We start from the raw sequence: 24,862 nt of genomic DNA on the forward strand, positions 1-24,862 counted from the left end.
TTGTGCGCTTTAGGTGTACTATTAGATGTAATTCACAGAATCGGGTTATTGCTTCTCATTTCTGAGTTACAGGATTGTAAACTTGATAGTTTTGTTTTCTGAATATTATTGATGTTTGGCAATTTTTAATAAAAAGTGTCGACCTAAATCAGAAATTCGAAACCAACAGTCATTAGATTTTGTTTGTATTTTAAATGCAAGAAACGTCGCCAAATTTGGTGCAGTGGTTGCTGAGGAAAACGAATTCTCCTTTTACATGTAATTAGATAGGAAGAACCGTGCTAAAGCTTCCTCTTAACGCTTGCGTCACATCCGCCGCGGGTCGGCCCAGCATTGCACTACCGTCGGGATCGGCTCATGTATGGGGAGTGCTTAGGCCTGCTTCACCTTCGCCGCGGGTGGGCCCGGCATTACACTATCTCCGGGATCGGCCTACTTATGGGGTGTGCTCAACGCCAGCGTCACAGTCGCCGTGGGTCGGCCCGGCATTGCAATATCTTCGGGATCGGCCTACATATGGGGTGTGCTCAACGCCAGCGTCACATTCGCCGTGGGTCGGCCCGGCATTGCAATATCTTCGGGATCGGCCTACTTATGGGGTGTGCTCAACGCCAGCGTCACATTCGCCGTGGGTCGGCCCGGCATTGCAATATCTTCGGGATCGGCCTACATATGGGGTGTGCTCAACGCCAGCGTCACATTCGCCGTGGGTCGGCCCGGCATTGCACTATCTCCGGGATCGGCCTACATATGGGGTGTGCTCAACGCCAGCGTCACATTCGCCGTGGGTCGGCCCGGCATTGCACTATCTCCGGGATCGGCCTACATATGGGGTGTGCTCAACGTCAGCGTCACATTCGCCGTGGGTCGGCCCGGCATTGCAATATCTTCGGCGTCGGCCTACATATGGGGTGTGCTCAACGCCAGCGTCACATTCGCCGTGGGTCGGCCCGGCATTGCAATATCTTCGGGATCGGCCTACATATAGGGTGTGCTCAACGCCAGCGTCACAATCGCCGTGGGTCAGCCCGGCATTGCACTATCTCCGGGATCGGCCTACATATGGGGTGTGCTCAACGCCAGCGTCACATTCGCCGTGGGTCGGCCCGGCATTGCAATATCTTCGGGGTCGGCCTACATATGGGGTGTGCTCAACGCCAGCGTCACATTCGCCGTGGGTCGGCCCGGCATTGCAATATCTTCGGGATCGGCCTACATATAGGGTGTGCTCAACGCCAGCGTCACAATCGCCGTGGGTCAGCCCGGCATTGCACTATCTCCGGGATCGGCCTACATATGGGGTGTGCTCAACGCCAGCGTCACATTCGCCGCGGGTCGGCCCGGCATTGCAATATCTTCGGGGTCGGCCTACATATGGGGTGTGCTCAACGCCAGCGTCACATTCGCCGTGGGTCGGCCCGGCATTGCAATATCTTCGGGATCGGCCTACATATAGGGTGTGCTCAACGCCAGCGTCACAATCGCCGTGGGTCAGCCCGGCATTGCACTATCTCCGGGATCGGCCTACATATGGGGTGTGCTCAACGCCAGCGTCACATTCGCCGTGGGTCGGCCCGGCATTGCAATATCTTCGGGGTCGGCCTACATATGGGGTGTGCTCAACGCCAACGTCACATTCGCCGTGGGTCGGCCCGGCATTGCAATATCTTCGGGATCGGCCTACATATGGGGTGTGCTCAACGCCAGCGTCACAATCGCCGTGGGTCAGCCCGGCATTGCACTGTCTCCGGGATCGGCCTACATATGGGGTGTGCTGAACGCCAGCGTCACATTCGCCGTGAGTCGGCCCGACATTGCAATATCTTCGGGATCGGCCCACGTATGGAAGGTTTATGTCTACACACGGACACGATTCTAGGGGAAGTAGCTGTCAGAGCTTCGCTGTGATTCGTTGTAAAATTGGATCCGCCAGAGTATTAATTAAGCTAGTATTAATTAATTAATTAGTAGTTAGTTAATTACTGTCGACGCCGAACGCGGGAGCGGTGGCACGAGCGCGTTCGCGCCGAGAGCCAGCTTTGGGAGAAGACGACACTGGACCCAATCCTGACTATGATAGTTTTGTGTTAACACACGGACACGATCCTGGGGGAACTAGCCTTAACAGCTTCGCTGTAAAAGGCGCGGCCAATACCATAAGAAACGCGCTTCGGGTCGCAATGCTCACAGTTGACTGGACAAAGTGTCCCTGTATATGCTCCCAAAGGGAGCAGAGCTGCGCATAGTTTGTTGCTCATACAATTTGTTGCAACGCTTTGCGGTGAAGCCCCTCATCGCGCGCGCAGGAGCCGAACCGGGAATTGCGTCTATACGCTTTTGGCGCTATATACTAAAATAATTCGATATATTTTTTGTCTAATTTAGGCGCATTGTATCTCTCCATCCAGCCATTCATCCTCTTAGCCATCGTGATGATATAGAGGGCGTTTCTTTAGATAAGCCACCTGCGACAGGATTTAATGATGGCATGCATGACATATGAGTCCTTGGCATAACATCACAATAACATGAATGTGATGACCTAGCCTCCTACGCCGACGTAATGCCATTGCGGTGATTTCTTTAACTGTGTCATATCGGGCTATGTATGACATGCATGCACGCATGAATGACATGATATTAACGGCATGTATAACATGACATGAGAATGACGTGTATTCATGATGTGCATTCATGACGTGTATGACATGTTATGGCATGTATACAAGACAAGGGAAAATAAGGGGAAGGCGGGAGATGGGAATTCAAGACTATGAGCAAAACGAGAACAAAGTGAAAGCGGAAGCCAACGTTTCGACATGTGGACTTGTCTTCAAGGCGACATATGCTTTCCTCGCCACAGTATGTTTAGGTGAGGTTCTTCTAAAGGGGAGAAGGGGTAATGCGGGTGGGTGCGGCAACGAGCGAAGGTGTGTTAGCGGCGAGGGTGTAGAATTGAGAATAAAGGAGTGCTGTGCATAAGGCCGGTGACACGGCCGTCTGTCAATCACGTCTCAACGGCCGTGAGTCAGCCGGCTTGTCAACGGTAATAAGGCTGACACCGGGCTCCGTTGCGTACGTCCGGCACTGTGGCACCGAGCAGTAGCCTAGGATGCTGCACGCCTCCAAAGGCAGCCACTACCTATTATAGTGCTTTCAAATGTTGTCAAGCCGACACCCAAAACGGGAAAGCCTCACCATTTAATCAGAACCGCAGCGCAGGTGAGACTTTAAACTTTCGTTTTCAGCTCGATTCGGAGCTTCCGAAGCAGCCGACACGGCCGCTGTGTCCACATGATCCCTCATGCCACGTCACGCCGACGGTGGCGCCAGCTTTTCCAGTGGTGGAGCTCGCCCCCAAATAGCTATTTGCGGAGCTTTTAATTTTAATCTCACTTTGAAGGCGCCTGCAGGTTTTTCATCTGGGGCGACAACATGCTTTTATTAAGGCGGAATGATGTTGGCTGGCTTTTGTGCGCACTAACATGGCTTTAAAGTACTCGTTGCGGCGACAGGTAACCCTTGGCACATCCGGGAACGCTTTTCACAGACGCTCATTACTTGATAATATTGGGTGGTATTTTCATAGGATGATGTCTATGTTTGGGAGTGTATTAGAATATTTTGTTATAAAGGCTGGCGGTCTGTCAGGTTCTGGTGTAAGCTGTTTTTTCGCTAATTCCGACTGTCTCTCCAATCTTGACGCGACATCGTAAGCTCTATCGACAGCAACTTCTGGATAGTGTCTTTCTGCTAGCGTTGTTTTAGGGCCAATTACGTGGTCGTATATATATATATATATATATATATATATATATATATATATATATATATATATATATATATATATTGTTAAGGACAGGAAGAAGCGGTGGAACTCCGGCTGTGCTTGGAATGTGTACTGCTCGTGTCAGTGTCGCCAGTCGCCACAAGTCCGTTTTGTTTAGTGTGCTCGAACGTTGCCCACACAATGTGATCCTCGGACTCGACTTTTTGGCGGCCCTTTCTGCTCTTATTGACTGTTCCGCCAGGTGTCGTACAACATGACCTACCCCTACCTGTTCTCGTTGACCTTCCTGCTCAAGCTCCAACTCAGCTATGTTCCGCGGATTTTATGCGCCTGCCATCTCTTGCAGCAACCTGCATCCCTGTCTTAGCCTGCCCACCTGTACCTGACGGACACTATGTCCTTACTCCCGCGACTTCAGTCCTGCTTTCTCACAATGTTTCCTTCCCGCACACCATCGTTTCTATTGCGGACAATCAGACATGTCTTCCCATCCTAAATTTCGGACACTGCCCACAAGTACTTCCTCGAGGCATGTCTCTTGCCACATTGTCACCGACGCGCGAGTGCCACATTTCCGCTCTATCTCTTGCGCCGTCTTCGACCAATGCTCATTTGGCACCTTCTGCATCAGCCCCGACTGACGACTTTACAAAGATGATTGCACCGGACCTCTCAAACCAACAAGCCACAGAGCTCCGTGGCCTCCTCGAGTCTTACTCCGACATTTTCGACCTGAACGATCGCCCTTTGTGTCAAACTACGGTCGTGAAGCATCGTATAAATGCCGGCGATACAGCTACTATTCACCGACGCCCATTCCGGGTGTCGCCTTCTGAGCGACAAGTTATCGAGAGCGAGGTTGACAAGATGCTTGCCAAAGAGATTATTGAACACTCTTCCAGCCCGTGGGCATCCCCTGTTGTTCTCGTCAAAAAGAAGGATAACAGTTGGCGCTTCTGCGTTGACTATCGTCAGCTAAACACGATCACCAAGAAAGATGTATATCCACTTTCCCGCATTGACGATGCTCTAGATTGTCTCCACGGTGCCACTTATTTTTCATCTGGATATTGGTAAATTGCCGTGGATGAAATGGGCCGTGAAAAGACCGCATTTGTCACACCAGACGGCCTATATCAGTTCCGGGTAATGCCTTTTGGCTTGTGAAATGCCCCGGCGACCTTTGAACGGATGATGGACATGCTCTTGCGTAGTTTGAAATGGCCCGTCTGTTTGTGCTACTTGGATGACGTCATCGTATTCTCTTCAACTTTTGCGGCTCATCTTGAAAGGCTTTCATCTGTTCTTTCTGTTTTTCGCACCGCTGGCTTGCAGCTCAACTTGTACAAGTGCCACTTCGGTCACCGCCAAATAACCATGCTCGGACACCTCGTCGATTCGTCAGGCATTCGCCCCGACCCCGCTAAAGTTCATGCTGTGCAGAATTGCCCCGTACCAACTTGTGCCAAAGATGTTCGCAGCTTTATTGGCTTTTACTCTTACTTCCGCAGGTCTGTGGAAAATTTAGCCCCATGCTGCCCGTCCCCTGACTGACCTGCTAAACAAAGACGTTCCTTTCTGTTGGGGCTTTGAGCAAGCGTCTGCTTTCTCGCAGCTCATCACGCTGCTCACCACACCTCCTGTTCTCGCCTATTTTGACTTCATTGCTGCCATACTATGGCAGCAATGAAGTGAAGCCTCTTTGCTACGTCTAAATTAACCACAGTTTATACCGCCTCTGTCTGTGGAGACCACCGTTGCTTCATCATGGTCAAAGAATCCATGTGCCGTACAACCGATTTCGACCACATTGCTCGAACTTTTGAACAATAAAGCGCGTTCTAGAAAATCACTTTCGAAGCAACATTAAGTATGAAGTCGCTGAAATTCCCCGAATTGTTCTGTCACATCGCTAAAGAAGTCGCTGGTCGCGAGAGAGAAAAACTAGTCGCTAAAGAGGCCGAAAAGTCGCTAAACCTAGCGACAGATCGACAAGATTACAACATTCGGGGCGATTTCCAGCAGCTTTCGATAAGGCTAGGTGCTCGTGCAGCTGGCAATATTCGTCCTCGCTTTCTAGCTTTTTTACTCTTGTTTATATGGCCGCCTCAAGACAATCATTTACTTTAAAAGCACGAGCGAAAGCCCTGTAACGTGTCACGGCTCTTTCCAAGGGGCCAAGCAAGAACACTAAAGACAGCTCGAAATCTGCGTTCGGAAGTCTGAAAAGTCTCGCATGTAGGTATCGGTTATACCGCATCAGGCACTCGCTTTTAGCGGATTTTCGAAACCACCGCTCATATAATCATACGCGTAGTAATGGGAGTGGTACAAGAATACGACCAGTAGGGTTGCTACCTTTATAACTTATAACAAAAGTCCTTTGATGAATTTATCAAAAGAGTATATGCTCATATTGCCGCTGAAAAGAAATTGACCAAGAATCGTTCAGATGATTATTGACCGTATATTTTCTGCATCTGTGTTCGCCTCTTTTTTATAGTCCCAGTTCAAGGAATACGTTGTAATACTCGTCTTACCTGCCACCATGGCTGTTGCTCGTTGCACCCTTGTGTTTCTGAGAGCTGCCTCCTCTTCCTGCTCCATGCGGTTGCTGCCCTCCACGTTGGCATCCGCTACCGCGATTCGCACCGCGGCTACCACCAGTGTGCGCGGCACCTCGTTGGTGCGCCGAGCTCTGCTGGTGGGCAGCTCTGCAGCTCGATTGGTTGGCTCCCTTCATGACTTCGAGGCACTGCGAGGACGACAGTAGGGACAGTTTTAGAGCGAAGCTGTATATGGCTAGCCGATTCGTCCGTCCCTCCTTCTGTCGCTTGTACGGCGAAAACTCCTCCGGCGCGATCCTATGCGCATGCGCGAAAATAAAAAAGAGAGGCGTGCGATTGGCTGCGCTAATAGTGAGGTAGTTCCTCTCCGTCGCAGCCGAGCGCGCGCGCAGCAGTTTCATTCCGCCTGCGAAATGTGTGGGCCACGTGGCATACGTACTCCAGAGGAGCAGGCAGATTTCGACCAGCAACGCCGCGAGCAGAACCGAGAACGAGCTCGTCTACGCCGTGCCGATGCTGCAGCCCGGGCGCAAGAACAGGCTCGTGCAGCCGAGCGCAAGCAGCAACTGCGTACCGAGGATCCGACAGCCCAATAAGCCGTCGTTTAATGAACCGTCGGGATTAACCCAGTGATAAACAACGGGGCCGCATGTTCCTGTTGCGCTGGTTAACCATCTGTACAAAGTGTTGGACGGTGATTTTGTTAAGAAGCAGGCATAGCGCGCGCGGTTGCCGGCTGCTCGTGCTGCTGAAATGAGCTTCAAACGTGTCCAGAGAGAGAAATAGAAAGAGGGAAATGGGAGCTGAAGATGTGACCCAAGCTATATGCATGCCTTGTTACTTCAATGGGCATGAAGGGAAAGGGAAAACAAACAAACAAACACACACACACGCACAAACACAGACAGACAAAAAAAAGAATCAGCCGTCTCCGTGCGCATTTGAGAATCACACTATTAGTACCCTCTCAGTACTATTTTTCAAACAATTTAATTTAGGTTGTGTATCATGATTTCAGGTAGAGCTGTGCATTGCTTTCTTTTAGTTCTCGCACATCAAGCACAGTGGTCTGTACGATTCTCTCACAAGCAACGCACCCCTGCAAAGCTGGAAGCCTGGCTGGGGGTCCGCTTGTACCCATCTTATGTAAAGGTAGATGCGGGGATCAACCACACACCTCCCGCAGCCGAGCCGGGTTCCGTATTCATTGGAACTCGGCTGCTACAACTACGCTTTAAAATTTGCATCAAATACTGAAGCTCTTTATAGCCTGCAAAAAACCGTCGAGTCGCTTCCCATGAGTAACTATGGGTGCTGTTTTTCACCCAGTATAGTGAGGCGATAGATGTATTCGAAGACTACTCGTCAAAGGTTATTCGTTTTATACGCCAACTTGTACCTCCCGTCATTCGAAGTACCTAAAGTGTTACGGCGTTACAAAGGAAGTTCAGTTAGTTGCGATACGCTGCGCGTGTTTACTTTTCACATGCAACGTGGCTTATGGACAACTTCAAAAAGTGGAAGGATTACCAAATCGGTGTGCGCAGAGCCTACTTGGAAAAACCATCATTCGCCAATATACAATTGAGTTTTATCTTATTGAATTTGGTGTTCATACATTGTAAGCAAGGAGCTCAAACTAGCATACACAGGTCATTTTGTTAGTTCTGCGAGCAGTTGCTTGCAGACCTTCTGTAGTTCAAAACGTGCAGTGAGTAAACAAATCCACCTACGAGTCAGGTCATATGGGTTGCGGCTGCAGGCAATCCGCGCGTCGTATCAATCTTGTGGAATGTTTTCATGCTGATTTTCCTACCATATTTTCCGGACTAACAGCAATTTCCCGCTATCTTTTTCTCGTCCTTGCAGTGGTTACACCATTGAAAATCTGCCACCAAAATAGAACAAAAAAGGAATTGCACAAATCACAACACAATTTGCAGATATTCGTTTTGCTTGCGGCATGTATTGCTTAGTTATTAGGAACTTTGCCTCTATATACGCTTTATGCAAATTTAATAATTATTCATTCATTGCTCACTGTTCTTAGCGCAAGTGAGCAGTTAGCATTCACTTGAAGAATGCGTTTTCCAGACGTTTATATTTATGGCCGAACACTTCAAGTACACGGCCATATTCAAGCCCTTGCAAGTTTTGGAGATGTACTACGTGACTGGCCGGAAATTAGTAGCAGTAAAATTTTAAGCAATAGTTTATCCCGTTAACAATATAACGCCAACAAGATTTTTAATTACTAACTTTAGAGCCCATGCATTTGCGAAATTATATCTGAGGAGAAGTGACGTCGCGCCTGCCCAACTTAAGTCCCAAGACTGACACCACTTTCGAGATTTCCGCCGCCAAAATCTGCTAAAGAAATGACCCAGCATTCCAGCTAAGATCGTTCCGAACTGCCACAGGCACACCTTTGGGAAAGTGTTAACTGGAATGTCAAGGTACTTCGCAGTAACTTTTAGGGTCACATATCTCGATAGTGGCACCCGTCTTGGGTGTTCTACTAACAGACACGACTTAACTACTGTTCCCTGTATGGCTTGCGACGGATACTCAAGCAAAAATAAAGAAAGAAATCATGAGCCATTCCACTCCACTCGTCGGCGAATTTTTTTCTTTTTTTTTCTTTTTAGTGCGCGCGTTTAGGATGTTGATCCACATCGTAGGCTACATTTTCTAGATTGGCTGCAAAAGAGGCAGACACTCATATTGTATCGGCCGGGGAGCGTGACCTCCGCGATAATAAATGTAGCCGCCACTGTTTTCCGACGAACGGCACCGTGTGCAAATGTCCAAAGGCTGCCCACAGTGTACGTGTATAGATAAAGGCTGGCTGAAGATGCTGTCGAAGGATATATGTTGTTCAGTCCCACAGAATAACGTAAGCAACAAATATATTTTTGCGATAAATTAGTTACATTACTATCAATAAAATTTTATATCAAATATCTGCTGCTGAGAAAACTATATCATACAGTTTATACATGTTATATAGAAGGACTATGTTTATTCGTACTTCTATTTTTGAGCCGCGCCTCTGAATCATGGCACACATGCTGTCACAATATACGATGGCACAGACTTGAGTGTGCAGTTTCTTCTTTTTTTTATATAGGGGTAAAAGAAATCAACAATAGTTCGCAAAGCACAGTGCGATACTACAGAAATGCGCAGATACAAAAGATATATTTTAAATAATAGCGACATGTTTCATTCTCACAGTAGACACACTTGCAATCTGTGCGGGCGCATTTCAGTGTGCCTCCACATTTCGTACAGTGGCGTACAGTGTATAGCTGCGATCGTAGCTGCGATCGGGCTCAAGTTCTCGGCATTAGATAAATACCACGTTCTTCTGAGAATCTCTGTAAAATCTGCATCATGCTTCTTCTAATTACTGCACTTTTACATTGTTTCTGGTGCATTTGCGGGACAATGCATATCGCTACAAGGAAACGTGGGGCCGACAGCGCAGCGGTTCCTTCGTTATTCTTACAGCCACGAATAGAATAAAAGCCTGGGCCCGTATTCGCAAAGGTGCTTTTAAGCAAAAATACCAGCCAATCCTGACTCTGGACATACTTTCAGTGAAGGGGGCAGGCCTACCGCGAAACGCACTTTCTAACGAGAAGCATTAGCAACGTGATCCGCTCAGTCAAGGCCGAGCGACGGCGCCATTGTTCTTTTTTGTTCGAGGAGATTGATAGAGCGCGAACACAGGTGTCGTGCGTAGGTTATTGGAGCGCCCGCAATGTGAGCGGTAGCAAGGTTCGGCGCCTAGATATATAGTTCCCGTTGGTGCCGCGGGGGCGGCGCTGCAGTCGACCGGCTGCACAGGCGAGCGAATGTAAATGCGCATCCCCGGATGCAGTATAAACCGCAGTCACGTGGGGTCACGTCGTCTTGCCCTCTTCACTAATCTCTGTGGTGCAAAACGCTGCGAATCGTGTAATCAGTTGTATTCTGTTAACTTCACGAAACCGTCGCTTCTTATATTCCCAACACGTGGGTTACAATCTTTCTCTTTTGCGCGTAGTGACTACACCGTAACGCTACCTAAATATCCTCACTCCAACAAAAATACACTGTACCAGTTAACGTCAGCCAAGCTGCTGACCGAGAAATAACAAAAGATTAAAGAAACTTTGGGCCGTATGCAGATGTGAGACCTGAATTTTTCGCTCGTGCTCCGTCGTGTTCGGAAGTGTTTTTACTTTCCAGATCGTACTCTCAAGATGTGATCTTTTTCCATGAGTAGTAGATATTTCAATGCCATATATTATACGTGAAAACCCATATTTGTGACCTTTTCACTGTTTCTATTGCATTCAGCAGCCGCAGCTTCTGCGGGAACGTAATTTAGTTCAGAAATGAAATAGTCCTAATTCTTTTTCCTTGTGCGTGGACAGGTTTCCCAAACGCAATAAGTGAACAGAATCTGCTGCGTGAAGACAAAAGTCCTCCAACCAACCAGTCTGCTTTTCTCAGATTAAATTTTCTCTCTATGCGTCGATGAACTAGTTATCAAAAAGGCTATGTAATTTTGCTTACACGATGATGATGATCAAGAGCACACTGGTATTCGGTCCTGATATTTCAGTGATTATGAAAACAACAGCCAGACTGCTTCACATTATGCGCAGATGTGGGTAGTATAGTCTTGTTCGGTTCACGGTGTATATACTCTATGTTTAATATATACTTTATATGTTCTTGTTCTGTATATTCAAGCGCATATTTACAGTTCCGTAACTTGTCACAGCTTCAATGCCCATTATAAATAAATAAATAAATAAATAAATAAATAAATCTAACTTACTAAATCAATAAACAAACAGATACACTTCGCGACTGACTAAGAAGAAACTACATGCGGCCAAATGTATGCCCATGTAAACCTGGATTACCCGAGTTTGCTTGCACAGATTGTTCGTTCACTGGCGGCCGCCAGATTCCTCTCTGTCCCAATCTGCGTCTGCTGTGCCGAGCGCCCCATTTATCTCTCCATTCTTTTTCCTTTCTTTCTTTCTAGTCTGCATCGTTAAGCGTTGCTTTGTCAGCAGCGAGCCCTTTGTTTCCTCTTCGTGTTGCCCGTCCTGACAGATAGGCTCAGGTTGCCTTCCTTAACTGTTTTGTTCGGAAAATATAGCCCGCAGTTTAAACGGTCACAGTAGTGAGCACTTAAGTATGAGGGAAGGTAAAAAAAAAAATTTAAAGCAGCATTTTCTAGGTAAGAAGGTACAGCCATATATAGTACTACTCTACTGCTGCAGCTGCTGCTGCAGCTACTACTACTACTACTACTACTACTACTACTACTACTACTACTACTACTACTACTACTACTACTACTAATAATAATAATAATAATAATAATAATAATAATTGGCAATAATAACAGTAATAATAATGATAATATTTGTTGTTGCCGCCTTACATTCTTCGTACATCGAAGGCAGGCCCGTGAAAGACAAGTAAGTGGCTTGTGTGACTTGGCCCGGCACATCGGCAAGCAAAAACAATATAGCAACGTGTACAGCAATGAAAAGCTGGTGAAGCTCATCAGAACAAAATGAAGCAAACTTAGCTGAAATCGGTGAAGACAGAAATACAAGAAACGAGAAAAAGAGAACAGTACTTAGTATTATACATAGCCCTTATACTGCATTCGACAATTTTTTCACGTTTCCTTTCGTGGTTGCAGTAAAAATTTGATCAGGTAGGTCGCTTAATATTCCTGGGACATAAGCGTACCTACTAGCTTTACCAAACCTTATGTTGCAGTAGGGTATTATAAAATGCAATGTTTTCCGTAGGGCATGGGGAGTATTATATCCCTGTTTGAAATCGGGGTTCCAGAAAAGTCTTACCACAACTGTTTGAGTGAACAATGTTTTTAATGACGGAAAACCCAGACGTGTAAACAAGTTCACATAGTCAGCCGAGGAATACTTATACGCAATAGACTTCAACATACTTCTTACAATTCTGTCAATTCGACACTGCCACCGAGAAGAGCAAAAGCCGAAATCTGTAATGACATAACGTAAGACTGTATGCTAAGGCGTACATGATAGTGAGTTTTACGGGCATCGGTACAATGGATGTAATGTTCAAAAGCAGCGACGAAACACTTCTGAGCCTGCCGCAAATATATGTCATGTGATCATTCCATGAGAGGTCACTGTCAAAGAAAACACCAAGGTAGTTTATAGAGTTTACATATTCTACGGAGACATAATGACACGAATGGCAATTAGGACAGTGCATAAACAGTGGCAAATTTGTAACAGTTGTTTTAAGTGGATTTCTAAAACAAAACATTTTTGTTTTCTTTTCTTGTTTATTCATAAACAGTTGTTAGCAAACCAGGTTAGTGTATTGTACACACTTTCTTAAAGTAACGCAACTGCTTTTCAGTAATAGACATGTCTTGTTAAAAGGATTGTATCATCTGCATACTGAAATATCAGACGTCGATACAGCTAACCAAAAGTCATTTATAAATATGCTAAAAAAGAGGAGACAAATTACAGCCATGAGGCACTCCCGCTTTAAGAGGCAATTTGTTATTGGTGAATAACTGGTTTTATAAAGATATCAGCTGCGTGCGGCCGTACAAATAATTTTTTTTTAGAATCTGGTAAAATGGCCCCATGAAACAGAGCAGGTATAGTTTTTAATGCAGGCGTTTGTGGTTCGCAGTATCGAATGCTTTAGAAGAATCGAGAAACAGTGTACATGCAAACATCTTTTGTTCTAAAATTGTGTTTAATTCGTCTGAAAATTCCTCGAGCAGAGCAAGGGTGCCCCGTCCCGCGACAGAAATAAAACGACCGCTTGATATGACAGAAAATTTAGCTATAAATGACGTCATGGTTTCTAAGTGAAATTGTTCTATTATTTAATAATAATAATAATAATAATAATAATAATAATAATAATAATAATAATAATAATAATAATAATAATAATAATAATAATAATAATAATAATAATAATAATAATAATAATAATAATAATAACAGAGCAAATGCGGCCTAAGCGTATACAACTGGGCGAACATGTGATTACCGCGGCACGTAGACACTTGTGGTGTCCATGGACTTGCCGGCAGTCTCTCTCACTCGCTACTTCAGCTGCTGAGTCTTCACTATATAGATGATAATCATGACACTATAAAGATAATGGCATGAGATCGTGGCAACTAGGAACAGCAATAATGTGCCTTTGGAGATATTCCTAAACTCATAGGGTTGCACAGCTTGTGAAAGAGATGCGCTTCGACGGGGACGCAGAGCGGTTAGCTTCTTCGATGTTGCATGTCAGCTAAATGAGTCTGTACGAGATGGATGTTGTGTGAGCAAAAATGAAATCTAATCAGTTTGGTCTCCTGTGGGGATGATATGTTTATGCTTACGCTGGTTTAGTTCCGGGATTTGAACGATACTCGTGAGTGGGGGAGATGCCCGCATCGTGAAATGTCTTGTGCACTGCTCGCACTGAGTTTGTACACAGAATCACCGGCGCTTTAGCAGGTCGCTGTGTACACATGTATTGCGAGCATCTAATTTTCTTCTCTCACTATACGCCATAGAACGGCAAAAATAAACATGTGTGTATCTCAGTGGGTGGCACACCAACTCATAGTGAAGCCGTGCCTTGATTAATTTCGGTTTTTTGAGAAACCCCCATCAGCCTTCCAGGAAGGCTTGGCCATGCGACACCATGCCTGCTCCAAGGAATTGTCGACGTTAGATATAGCTACTCTAATTTATGTCATGTCATACGCAGCTGCCAAAATGACGTTAGTGGTGATTTTCATCCAGCCTGCGAACACAGCGGCTAGTCTGATTGTTCGAATGTAGGGAAGTTGATGTTCCGCGCCAGGTGAAACCGAAAGCCGCCGAACTACCAGTACCAGTATGGTGTATAACATAAGCTTACGTGTACAAGTCGTCTGGTAATACCCCTCCAAATCACTCGCTTAATCTTTCAAGAGCTGGCGCACGTCTATGCCACGTTAATTGACCAGTTCTCATTGACTTCGATTATCGTATCACGTGGGGCCCCTTGTCTATTAACGGTCACCTTGTGCTTTTCACATCTTCGTAATCACAGGTTGAAATGCTTGCAGAAACTCGCGTGCTTGAGCGGAACGCTGAAACGATAGGTTCTTTAAAGTCGCATTGCTGCCAAGTGATTCTAAACCCGAAGTTCATTTGGGATCTTTGCTCTCACGAACCCGACTCCGCCTACACATAGGCATGGTTAAACGATGCACTTTCCCACTTTGTGCCTTAAGTGCTGAGATCGGTGATGTTGAAACATTTAATCATGTTGTGCCTACAGCTCGATGCGGAAAGATAGGCGTTGCTTCCCAGCCTACAGAAGGAAGTCCTCCCCTCGCCCGTTTTCAGTACACAGTGTTCCTGAAGGGGCTGCAGTAATCAGGAAAACATTTCTACGCCTGCTGACTGCCTTCCCCCCGAGACACTGAACTGATGAAGGTTTTGTAAGGCATGTTCAGGCAGAACTATTTTCGGCCAAGCACGCCAGGTAGACCCTGTCTGTAACAACACCATCAGTGATTCTGCGTGCGTAACGTCACCCATCACCAGACCTGAAAGCCATGCACCCTTTAATGTATCTCTTCAAATCAACCAAGGGTCTTAAGAATACCATGTTAGATGTCGCTATGCGGGTGAATTCTCTTCTTTTGCTTTCTCCTTTTTCATTTCAATCCCTCATCCCCTTTACCACTCGTGCAGGGTAACCCTACCGGACGTCCGTATAGTTGACCAATGCCTGCCTTTTCTTGATTTTATTTCTGTTTATCTCTCTCACACACCAACACCATGAACCGCGGACCCAGTTTCAGAACGGACCACCTAGACTTTGCTTACCACTGCCGCAGGGAGTGGTAGTCACCCCGACGACGGCTGATGTCGGCTCCAGTGTTCATGCGGACGAACTGTGCAGCACGGCGGGGAATCGCTCGTATCAGGCGCGCATTCACCGCAGCTGCGGACCGCGGTACTTCGATAATTGCTGCGGTGCGTTGCATGTGACCAGGCCTTTGCCCACCGATAATAATACTGAGTGCCACGCGACGCACGTAATCTGTGCAGGCCTGAGCCCGCGAAGTGGATAAGGAGTTGTGTTCTCGCAACGCGAAGCGCAGAGGAGTAGTTCCTGTACGGACTCATTGTTATTCGTGGACTCAGTCCAACAGCCTCGCGGCTTTTGTGGAGTGCAGAGCGGACGATTGCGTCGATATTAACGCTTTGGAAAATAAAAAAAAGGAAGAAAGAGAAAGACGCGCTGAGGACTCAAAGCTTGAAATTGGACTAGTTGGTGGACTTCCGTCTCTTCTTGCGCTAGCGAACATAATAAGTCTCGTTCATTTGTGTCTGTCCTTGTTCAGGTTGTTTCCTCAGGTTAGTACAAGATGAAATGACGACGGCTTGCAATTTAGCCGGTAGGCGTCATGTTTTAAGTTTTTTTTTAAATGTATACGTGAGTTAATCTTGTACCACGTCTTTCTTCCTTGTACCTTGCGTAGCATGAGTTATGGCTCTGCTCGTTAATTTTGTATATAGTTTCTTCTTGCTTTGTGCACTTAATGACGAAGTGTGGAACAAGGACAACGATAACGGAAGGTGCGCAAACTCACAACTGATTTATTCATATGTTGTTACGTGCCATATGAAGGCTAACAATGGAATGGGAAAGACCAAAAAAGCAAGGAAAAGAAGCAAAGGAAGAATAAAATAAAGAAACCAAGATCAACTACAACCGCCGATGCCTGAGTGAGCCAATGGCACATAATACTTATTGTGGATCGTCCTCTAGGAAAAGCCCTACCTTGCGCTATCTGATTGCAGAAGACAAATATAATGTTCAATAGGCTGGCAACGGAACAAAAATTAAGGATCGCCAGTCGGCTTCTGGAGTTTATGCAGCAGTATGTTTGTCTAGGCTAATTACTCATAGGGTATCCTGATCATACCAATGCCAATGCCTGTTCATTCCTAATAGGGATGGCCAACAGGGCGGCGTGCAATTTGAGCGGGTGCGATGAGACTTTAGAACACCTTCAGAACACTGCCCAGAACACTTTAGAACACTGCCCATCCTTTGTCATTCAACGACGTAGTCTGCAAGCTAAACTCAGCCTGTAGATAATAGAGCACACTCGGAAGAAAAGATCCTTGGACTATGGCCTATGCATTCTTGCATGCAAGAGGCCACAAAGGCCCTTAAGTACTTCGTGAATGATACTGGATTGTCCGAACGCTTGTGGCAGCCGAGATTCCTCTGCGACTGACTCTGTGAATGACTGACTCTATTATTTTTATTTTCTCTCCTTATCTATTCTTCCGCTTTCCTCCTCCCCAAGTCTAGCGTAGTCAAGAGGGCACATTCTTTGTTAACCTACCTACCTTTCCCTCGTCGTTTCTCTCTCTCTCTCTCTTTGATTATGAGAGGAAAAAATGGGTTGGAGTGCATACGGCAGGGATCACCACATCCTGACTTGAAGACAATACCTATCGATGCCTAAATATAAAAAGAAACAAAAAAACTCTGAGGACGCCTAAGCACGTCTTATGAGTTGTGAATGAAGAAGCATTAATGTCTAATCGGGCGCCTCTGACAAGTCCTTCGAGTTTTGCGCTGCGAGTAATGTACCTTAGCGGTACGTGCTGCCCGAGCCAGTAAGCAGAAGCCGGCGGCTGTGCTAACACCGCATGCCACCGAGGCCCTGCACGACGAGAGTCCGACAAAGCAACAGCGGTCACCAAGGCCGGCAAGCGCGCGCAGCAGCGAAATCTATCGGGGCTGAGAGAGAGAGACGCAACACGCACCGGCCTCCGAGAGCAAGCGCGAAGGTGACGTGGCGTCGCCGCGACGCCCTCTCCCCTGACGCGCGCCAGCGCTGCAGCTGGAGTTCCGATTTGCCCGCTCTGCTCGTGTCATGGCCTCACAGCCATGACAAGCGTTTGATTGGCTGCAGTAGCTTGTGCGTCACTCATGCAAAAGCCGACAAACGGAATTAGCCAAAGAGTTAGCCACGTCTCAAGCTCTCGTTCGCCACACGAGCTCTTATTACTCAACTATAGCAGGCGAACAAAATAACAATGCTTTCGGTTACCGCCGCACTAGATGCAGTCTATTCCTGTGCATGCATGTGCAGCATGTTGTATCTTGCTATGATAAATGTGACTGCCTCAGAAAGTGCTTCACACAATGGTGTATTGTTACGTCATAGGTCGTAACAATACCCTCGTGAAATGGAGTAACAGATAGTCGTCTTTAAAGCTCTACACGCTACCAGCGAAACTCTACGAACGCGGGAACTGAGGATTGCGCATAAGTGGTTTTATTCCTTGTTTTGCGTAGAGTAGCGTTAGTCGAGTGTTTCCGGCTTTATAACATATTCAGCGTAGGTTCGCCGCGCACATGTGCTGAACGTATAGGGGACTTCATTCGACATAAGGCTCGTCAGAACTTTTCGGAAGCTATGTATAGTCTGCTCCAGAAAAGAACAAATGAAAAGCAAAGTAAGAAACAAACCAAACACAACAGAAAAATAAAAAAAAATCCCTGAAAGCTCGGCGTGCTAAAATCGCTCTGTGCCATCCTGCATGCGGAACGGCTGCAAGCATGTCTCAAACTTTATGCACAGCGCAGGAACAATCGTAAATTCAGGGAGAAGAAAGAGATGTGTCTGGTCAAATCTATCCCCGATGTATATCCGTTCTACTTGAGCGCGCCGTTTTATGAGCCTTGTACCGGGAGTCGGACGTCAACGGATAGCCGCAAATGTGCTTTGTGTTCCACCCATGTGCAGTTGTGACGCTCTTCGTCATGAGGTGCGGCGTTCTAGTCTAAAAGATTCTCATCACCAGCGTTCACTCAGTTTATCACCGCGGTGAAACTAGATCAGGAGATCTTCCCAGGCAACAAGGACCAGGCAACTCCCCAGCGTGGTCTGTCCACACGTCTAATGCGAATCTGCGCCGTCTGCTGTGTTTGTGTCCAAAGGTTCAGATTATATGAGTGAGGGTACTTAGTGGGGCCGAAAAAAGGACAAGCCAGCCTGAATACTGGGTACGATTACACATGTATATTCAGTTGAGTATATTTTGCGAGAAGGAGGTTCGCTACGTATTTATTTAACAATTATAGTATGTCACGTGACAATCTGTGCGTTAAACAAATTCTGCAGTGCCCATCTAACGATGAATTTCGAGTTAACGCGATTAGCAATGAAGTAATGTAGTGACACACCGTACTGCCAAGTGTTTTCTAGTCACTTCCTTCAATTTTCTGTTACCGACGTCTCCTGCAATTCTCTGCGGCTCAGCGCTAGCTCCCTGCTAAATGTACGCTCTGGTACAATTCTGTTCATTTCAGTTCTTTCTCTACATTCCGTTGCTCTCGATGCCGACTTCTTCGCTACTGCGTAGCTGACTTCTTCAATTTTCTGTTGCTGACTTCTTTACTTCCGGTCATTAGTGCTGCTTGTGTGTTCGAGCAGCTAAACAGTGGCATGTACCCATTCTGAAGGACTGACCAAAAATGTTCACGTAACTAGTGTCACATAGCAAGTTGCACATCTCGATGACCCAAGTTGTCTAATCGTGCGCATGCCTAGTTGCACATATCTAACAGGTTATTCGTTCAGGCACATACCTAGTAAGACATGCCCAGTTGCATATGCCAAATGGCCTAAGTTGTATATTGTACTAGTAGCGAGAACTGGACGAGTTGGAATGTGTTCAAGATCTGTCAGCACAACAAATAGACGCTGACAAAAAAGAAGATACCAACTCGTCCGTGTCTCGTTGCTGCGCTGACAGATCACGACATCGTATATTCCCAAGTTGTCTATTCGGGCACATAACCAGTGACACATAACTACAAGTTGGCTGAAAAGAAGTTAGATACCTACAGACATATCGCAAAGAGCGTGAAGTTCCTAGAGGATATTAATCGTATTAAAGAAATGGTGTGGTTCATGGAGCCATCTACTGTAGACACCTGTACAATGTTCACTTATCGACGAGAATAAACAGGGCTGAGAGGTGGGAAAGTCCGGCACGATACAGACCGCTGATGAGATGAATTAGACAAGGCAATACGGTGGACAACATACCTTATGCCAAAGTTATGCTCATCGCAGCACGCGCTATTTCTGTCTTTCTCTTCGCGAGAATTCCACTGTTCGTTTCTTTAGCTTTGTAGCAACGTAGGTGGTGAACTACACGTTTCGTGCCGTCCTGAAGTGTTCTGAAGTGACTATAGATATAACCTAGAGGGACGACACGAAGCAGTAAATTGAATGGTTATACTTCGCTTGTCAATTAACTTGTGACCAGAAAAGTTCTGTCGACTACTTTCTGGAGACCTTCTGCATGCAGTGCGTTCGAAATACTGTGGGTACCCGTCGTGGTGGTGCAGTGGTTACGGCGCTGCAGGGCCGCAGGTTCGATTACCGACCACTGCGACCGCATTCTGATCACGACGGAATGCAAAAAACAAACAAGAACAAGCAAAACAAAAACAACAAGAAAAACACTCTGGTATTCAGATTTAGGTGCACGGTAAATAACTTCCGTTGGTAAAAATATTATTCCGGAGCCTGCCACCCTGGCATCTATGGTAGCCGGTGTGTTGTTTCGGGACATTGACTAATTTGTCTAGGGACATTATGCATGAATTCTACAGTGAAGAAGAGTATGTATGAATGCAAATAAATATACTTGAATTTGAGAGACAGTTCACATGTACCCTGTCTAAATAAGTTTGCATAAGGGATTTTGTCCTCATATGCATGAAATAAGGTGACGCCGTTTGATTAGCACCAATGGCATTTACGTAAAGACATCACACCAAATCCTGACTGGCAGCTTATTACTGTCGTTAAGTGAAAAGTGTACAATCATTGCACTCTACGGGTGCACAAATAATGGGACAGAAATTTGGAGGTTAGTAAAGAAGCTGGAGCACAAAGAAATTAGGGACCGCGCAAACAGCGATGGAACGAAAAACGTTAGCCGTAACGTAAAGAGACAGGAAGAGAACCTTGACGATAAGACAGCTAACGGCCGGGGATAGCCAATATTGTAGTTGTCATTAAGAGAAAAAAAAATGGAGCGACGTAATGCATAGGGCAGATAACCGGTGGAACAGTGGAATTACAGGATGGGTGCCAAGGGAAGGGAAGCGCAGTAGACGACGGCAGACAATTAAGTGCGGTGATGAAATTAGGAGATTAGCAGGGGCAAGTTAAAATCGGCTAGCTCAAGACAGTGATAATTAGAGATGGTTCGGAGCAGCCTTCGTCCAGCAGTAGACATAAAGATAGGCTGATAATGATGATACCCACCAGGCTTCTTTATTTTTCTTGATTCCGCTATATTTGGCCTTGCGATAATATTTGATGCTACCGCAAGTACTATATATACATATATAGTCATATAATCAAAAGCCAGCAAACACTGACACGAAGGACAATTTCCTCTATGTTGTCCTTGGTGTCAGTGTTTGTAGGCTTCTTATGATGACTAATAAAAATCGGGCCCCTCGGTTAACCCCTTTCTTCTCGTTTATATATATATATATATATATATATATATATATATATATATATATATATATATCTATACTGCTTTGCGCAAGAAATAGTTACCGCTACAGTGTAAACGAAAATAAACCCACCTGGGAGAGTTTTTAACTGGCGATGTGCCTTAAAACCTCCTTATCTTCGAATATTTACCCCGATATATGGGAGCAATACAGCGCCATTCCCTCGTTTCACTCCGGTGGCTAGCTGCGGGATGATTAAGGCGACATGACGCGATTTTACTCCTCTACAAAATCTTGTTCTCCTGTGAAAAGCCCGACAGGGAGTTTTAAAAAACTCCCTTCCGCCGGAACAGGTTGGTCACGTGGCGCTTCCCATGAGGTTGTGCGCCGTGCCAGCGAGCGGCCGCGTTCGGCGGAGTCGGCAGTGTTCATGGCTGACGGTTTAATTGTTTACATCTATGAAGTGGCGTTCTGTAACAGCTTTTCGTCAATTCGTATCCCGTATTTCCTACCAGAAAGTGTTATAGGCGTGCCTGAAGCTCACCGTATCTCAGCTTCAAGTGCGTTAGCTGTGATCGCTTTACTGTCAAAGCTGAATGCAAGAACAACGTTTTCAAGTGCGGAAAAAGGCTTAGGTAAACCTCGAAGCTGTTCATTGACTCGTGATGTGAGAACAGGTCTCTATGTTTTCGTGTGGCGTGACCGTGGCTTCTGTTCTTCAGTGCGTGAAATGCGACTTTTATGTCCTTGTGGGTACATGCTGACAATTTCCAGTGTAATGTTTGAAAGGACCGCGTAGTGATGACAAGAGCAGCCACTGTTCGAGCGACGGCGTTCGTGCTAGTCGCACATGAACGACATATTCCAAGTTCGTTGCCCTGCTGTGTTGCCAGTGAGAAAGACCGGAGTGCAAGCAACTGCTTTTGGGTAACTGCGTATACGGATATCCTCGCTTAACAAAAATGGTAGGACCATAAGTATGCGTACCGTAAATAAAGCTTTTTGCTAAGCGATGTGAAATGAATTGTTATCGCGCATTTCAGCTTTGGACACGTCATTGCTTCCGATATTGCATTAACGTAATGCTCTATCCCAGACACTGATTTAGAAGCATGCATGCCGGCTCTGAGTGTGAGGATTTGCTGGACAGATCAGCGATGTAGCGCCTTTTCACAACCGAGAGAGGCTGTAAATTTGGACGCTGAGCAAGTAGTGCGGTCTAGAAAATGTATGACTGCGCACTTTTCGGTGTTATGTCGGCTGCTACGGGTCATGCTCACACGTAACAAATTCTTGCTACACTACCACTATTTTACACAAAGTTAATTTTGCCATGAAGCAGACGAACTTACATTTTTCTTGCTTACTGTAACTAGCGCACTACGTCTTGGCAGCGAACGCCGGCAGTGTGCGAAGTCGCTTCAGCACTCACAGAATGGCATGCTAATTTTGAAATATTACGCCAGTAACTTTTTTCCTCACTATCCTCAATAAACATTTTGGTGTTGATCTGTTAATTTCAAAGAGGCAGAACGCATATGAGCGATCATGTGAGTCGTAATTCTGTAAACAGCACAGCTGCTCGCAAGACGGTTACGAGGTACACAGTATCGTGGCTATATATACTGGCAACGTTGCCTCTTGTGTACGCGTCTACGTTGGATGTATTTCAATGCTCTGCGTTGGGCGTTTCTCAAATGTTTATGTATGTTATCATTTATGTGCTTTCATTGACTTGTTTCGTTGAATTTGACGCTGTCTTGTGTGTATATTTCGAAATTTGAGCAGTATCCTGTGCCTATAAAAATCTTCACGCCAACTAACGCGATAATCTCTTTCTATACTCCCGTTGGACCTCGAAAAAACTTCGTCCAGTGCAAAGTAAAAAATGAAAAAAAAAAGACAGAAAAAAACTCCCATGGTTCCACGCAAAAATTCCGCTCGCACGGAGTAAAAATTCAACTCCGATCATACGGAGCATAATAAACTCCCAACCTGGGGGTCGCTACAGAGGACAAGCATTATACTCCCACCTTGGAGTTATTTGCGTTTATAGTGTAGATACGCGTTCGGGGCGCACTATCTGACAAGGCTATCAGTGCTTTTGCAAGAGCGAGACGATAACACTGTTTGAGGCTGAATGATATTTAAACAGATTGTTCGATTCCGTTGGGTCTATGTTACCGTGACGCTACGGAAAATACGGGCAGTGCATCAAGTTCAAGGTAAATTTACCTGGTAGCGAAGCTTCCATAGGCGCCCATACGTTCAAAACATGGCGGTCCATCGGCGGTTCATGGGGCTTAGCGCCATCTGTATGTGGTGGGAACACTTCCGGCGGAAGAAAAAATAATGTGACGCCATGTCTGTTAAAAGCAGAAGTGACGTCATTTTGTTTTCGACGGCGCGAAATTTGTTTTGTTGGCCTGCTTTTGGAGCTATATATTCAAATGCCCCGCCATTCGACTTGGGCGTTTCGAGCTTTCAGCGCGGAAAGCGATGCAGGAAAAGCCAGCCATACAGTTGCTGAAATCGCACCCCTGCACAGAACATACTTTCTTAGGAGGCCGACGAAAGCTTTAGGTGTAGAGTGCTGATCCTTTAGTCGGACGCCAAGCCCGTCGGCCGGCGCAGTCGCACGAAAACAACTACACAATTATTTGGCGGTCGTAACTCCCTACTTTTGACTGAACAGATTAAGGAGCGATGAAGCTACCCGCGTCACCAAATTCAAACAAACTTCGACAAGCAAGAAAGCACGAACTGTGTGGGGGGCGTATTCCAACAGGTGAACACTACGAGTGCGCCTTTCTGCCTATTTCAAGACGTGCTTTGCATTGCGACTGATAGTGGCGTCAACGCCCCCTCTAAGGATGGGTACTGAAAATAAATGCATTTATTAATAAGAATAAAATGGAATAAACTTGTATTTTCTCAACTCGTCACGAATATATAAAAGTGACCAGGAATATTATTTTTGTTGCATGAATCTAAATGTGTCAAAATGAATTTAAAAAAAAACGCTTTTTTTCTTTCCCAATGTTTGTTCCCTCCAAACATAGTCGCGCTTCAATCGCTGCTCCCATAACCCCCCTTGCTGATGTCGGTGACAATCTGTACTGAACCGCTTTTCGCCCGAAGCTTCGCGACCTATTTGGATCGACCTTGCCAAGTTCGCGCTTGCTGGAATACTTACGTCTTAGGATTTCTGCAAAGCACATGCGACTTCAATACTCCTTGGCTTCAATTTCACCATTACAACATGGGCCGCGAGGATAGCAACTAATTTATAATTTTTTGTGTATTATGATTTTTGATTTATTATTAATCAAGAAATAATTAGCATATGTTAGTTATTTAGCAAAACTATCGTATAATGCTTTTCTTGCTGCTAATCTCCGCCTGCGCGTGTAGCCTATTAGCAGAAACGGTAGGGTCCTAGCTCCTTAAAAAAAGTTTGTCGTATACAAAAACACAAACTTTGTATGCTTCCTCCTACTGCCAGACACTATGTCTGTGATATTATTGCCACCGTTACCACTACCCACCATCATGAATAAGTTAGCCTGAAACAGTTATCTTCGCATCAGTTTGGAATAACGTAAGTGATAAACTTGAAGCGTGGTCGCTACCATGTTACCACGCAGAGATCACAGACACGCCACTTTAAGGTAATCACGTCGTCGGTTAAATGGTGGCTAAGATATTAAAAAAAGGAATTCTCATTGACGTTTTATTTCATTATTTATCTTTCTTCGTTTTCATCGATGAAGAAAGAAGGAATAAAAAGCAGGAAGGAACAAAAATTATAATATCAGGCACAGAATAGCCCTTTCACGTGAGATGCACAGTACAGTGATGAGAAATTGAAACGTAAAGAGCAACAAACAGCAAC

General features: G+C 45.8%; 1 protein-coding gene across 6 annotated transcripts in view; it reads right to left on the minus strand.

Moving 5' to 3' along the window:
* Positions 1 to 24,862, minus strand: part of LOC142576210 (uncharacterized) — a 62,835-nt gene that overhangs the window by 30,336 nt on the left and 7,637 nt on the right. For 4 of the 6 annotated variants that reach the window (XM_075686229.1, XM_075686224.1, XM_075686228.1 and 1 more), the window contains one exon: positions 6,331 to 6,545. In XM_075686229.1, the coding sequence (XP_075542344.1) occupies positions 6,331 to 6,533 (203 nt within the window). In that variant the 5' untranslated portion in view covers positions 6,534 to 6,545. Of the gene's footprint in view, positions 1 to 6,330; positions 6,546 to 8,090; positions 8,232 to 9,592; positions 9,735 to 24,862 lie in introns of those variants that run through there. The other 2 variants (XM_075686226.1, XM_075686227.1) reach the window with 2 other exon arrangements.

This window comes from Dermacentor variabilis, chromosome 3 (assembly GCF_050947875.1).
Source record: "Dermacentor variabilis isolate Ectoservices chromosome 3, ASM5094787v1, whole genome shotgun sequence".
In the NCBI taxonomy this organism is placed as follows: Eukaryota; Metazoa; Arthropoda; class Arachnida; order Ixodida; family Ixodidae; genus Dermacentor; species Dermacentor variabilis.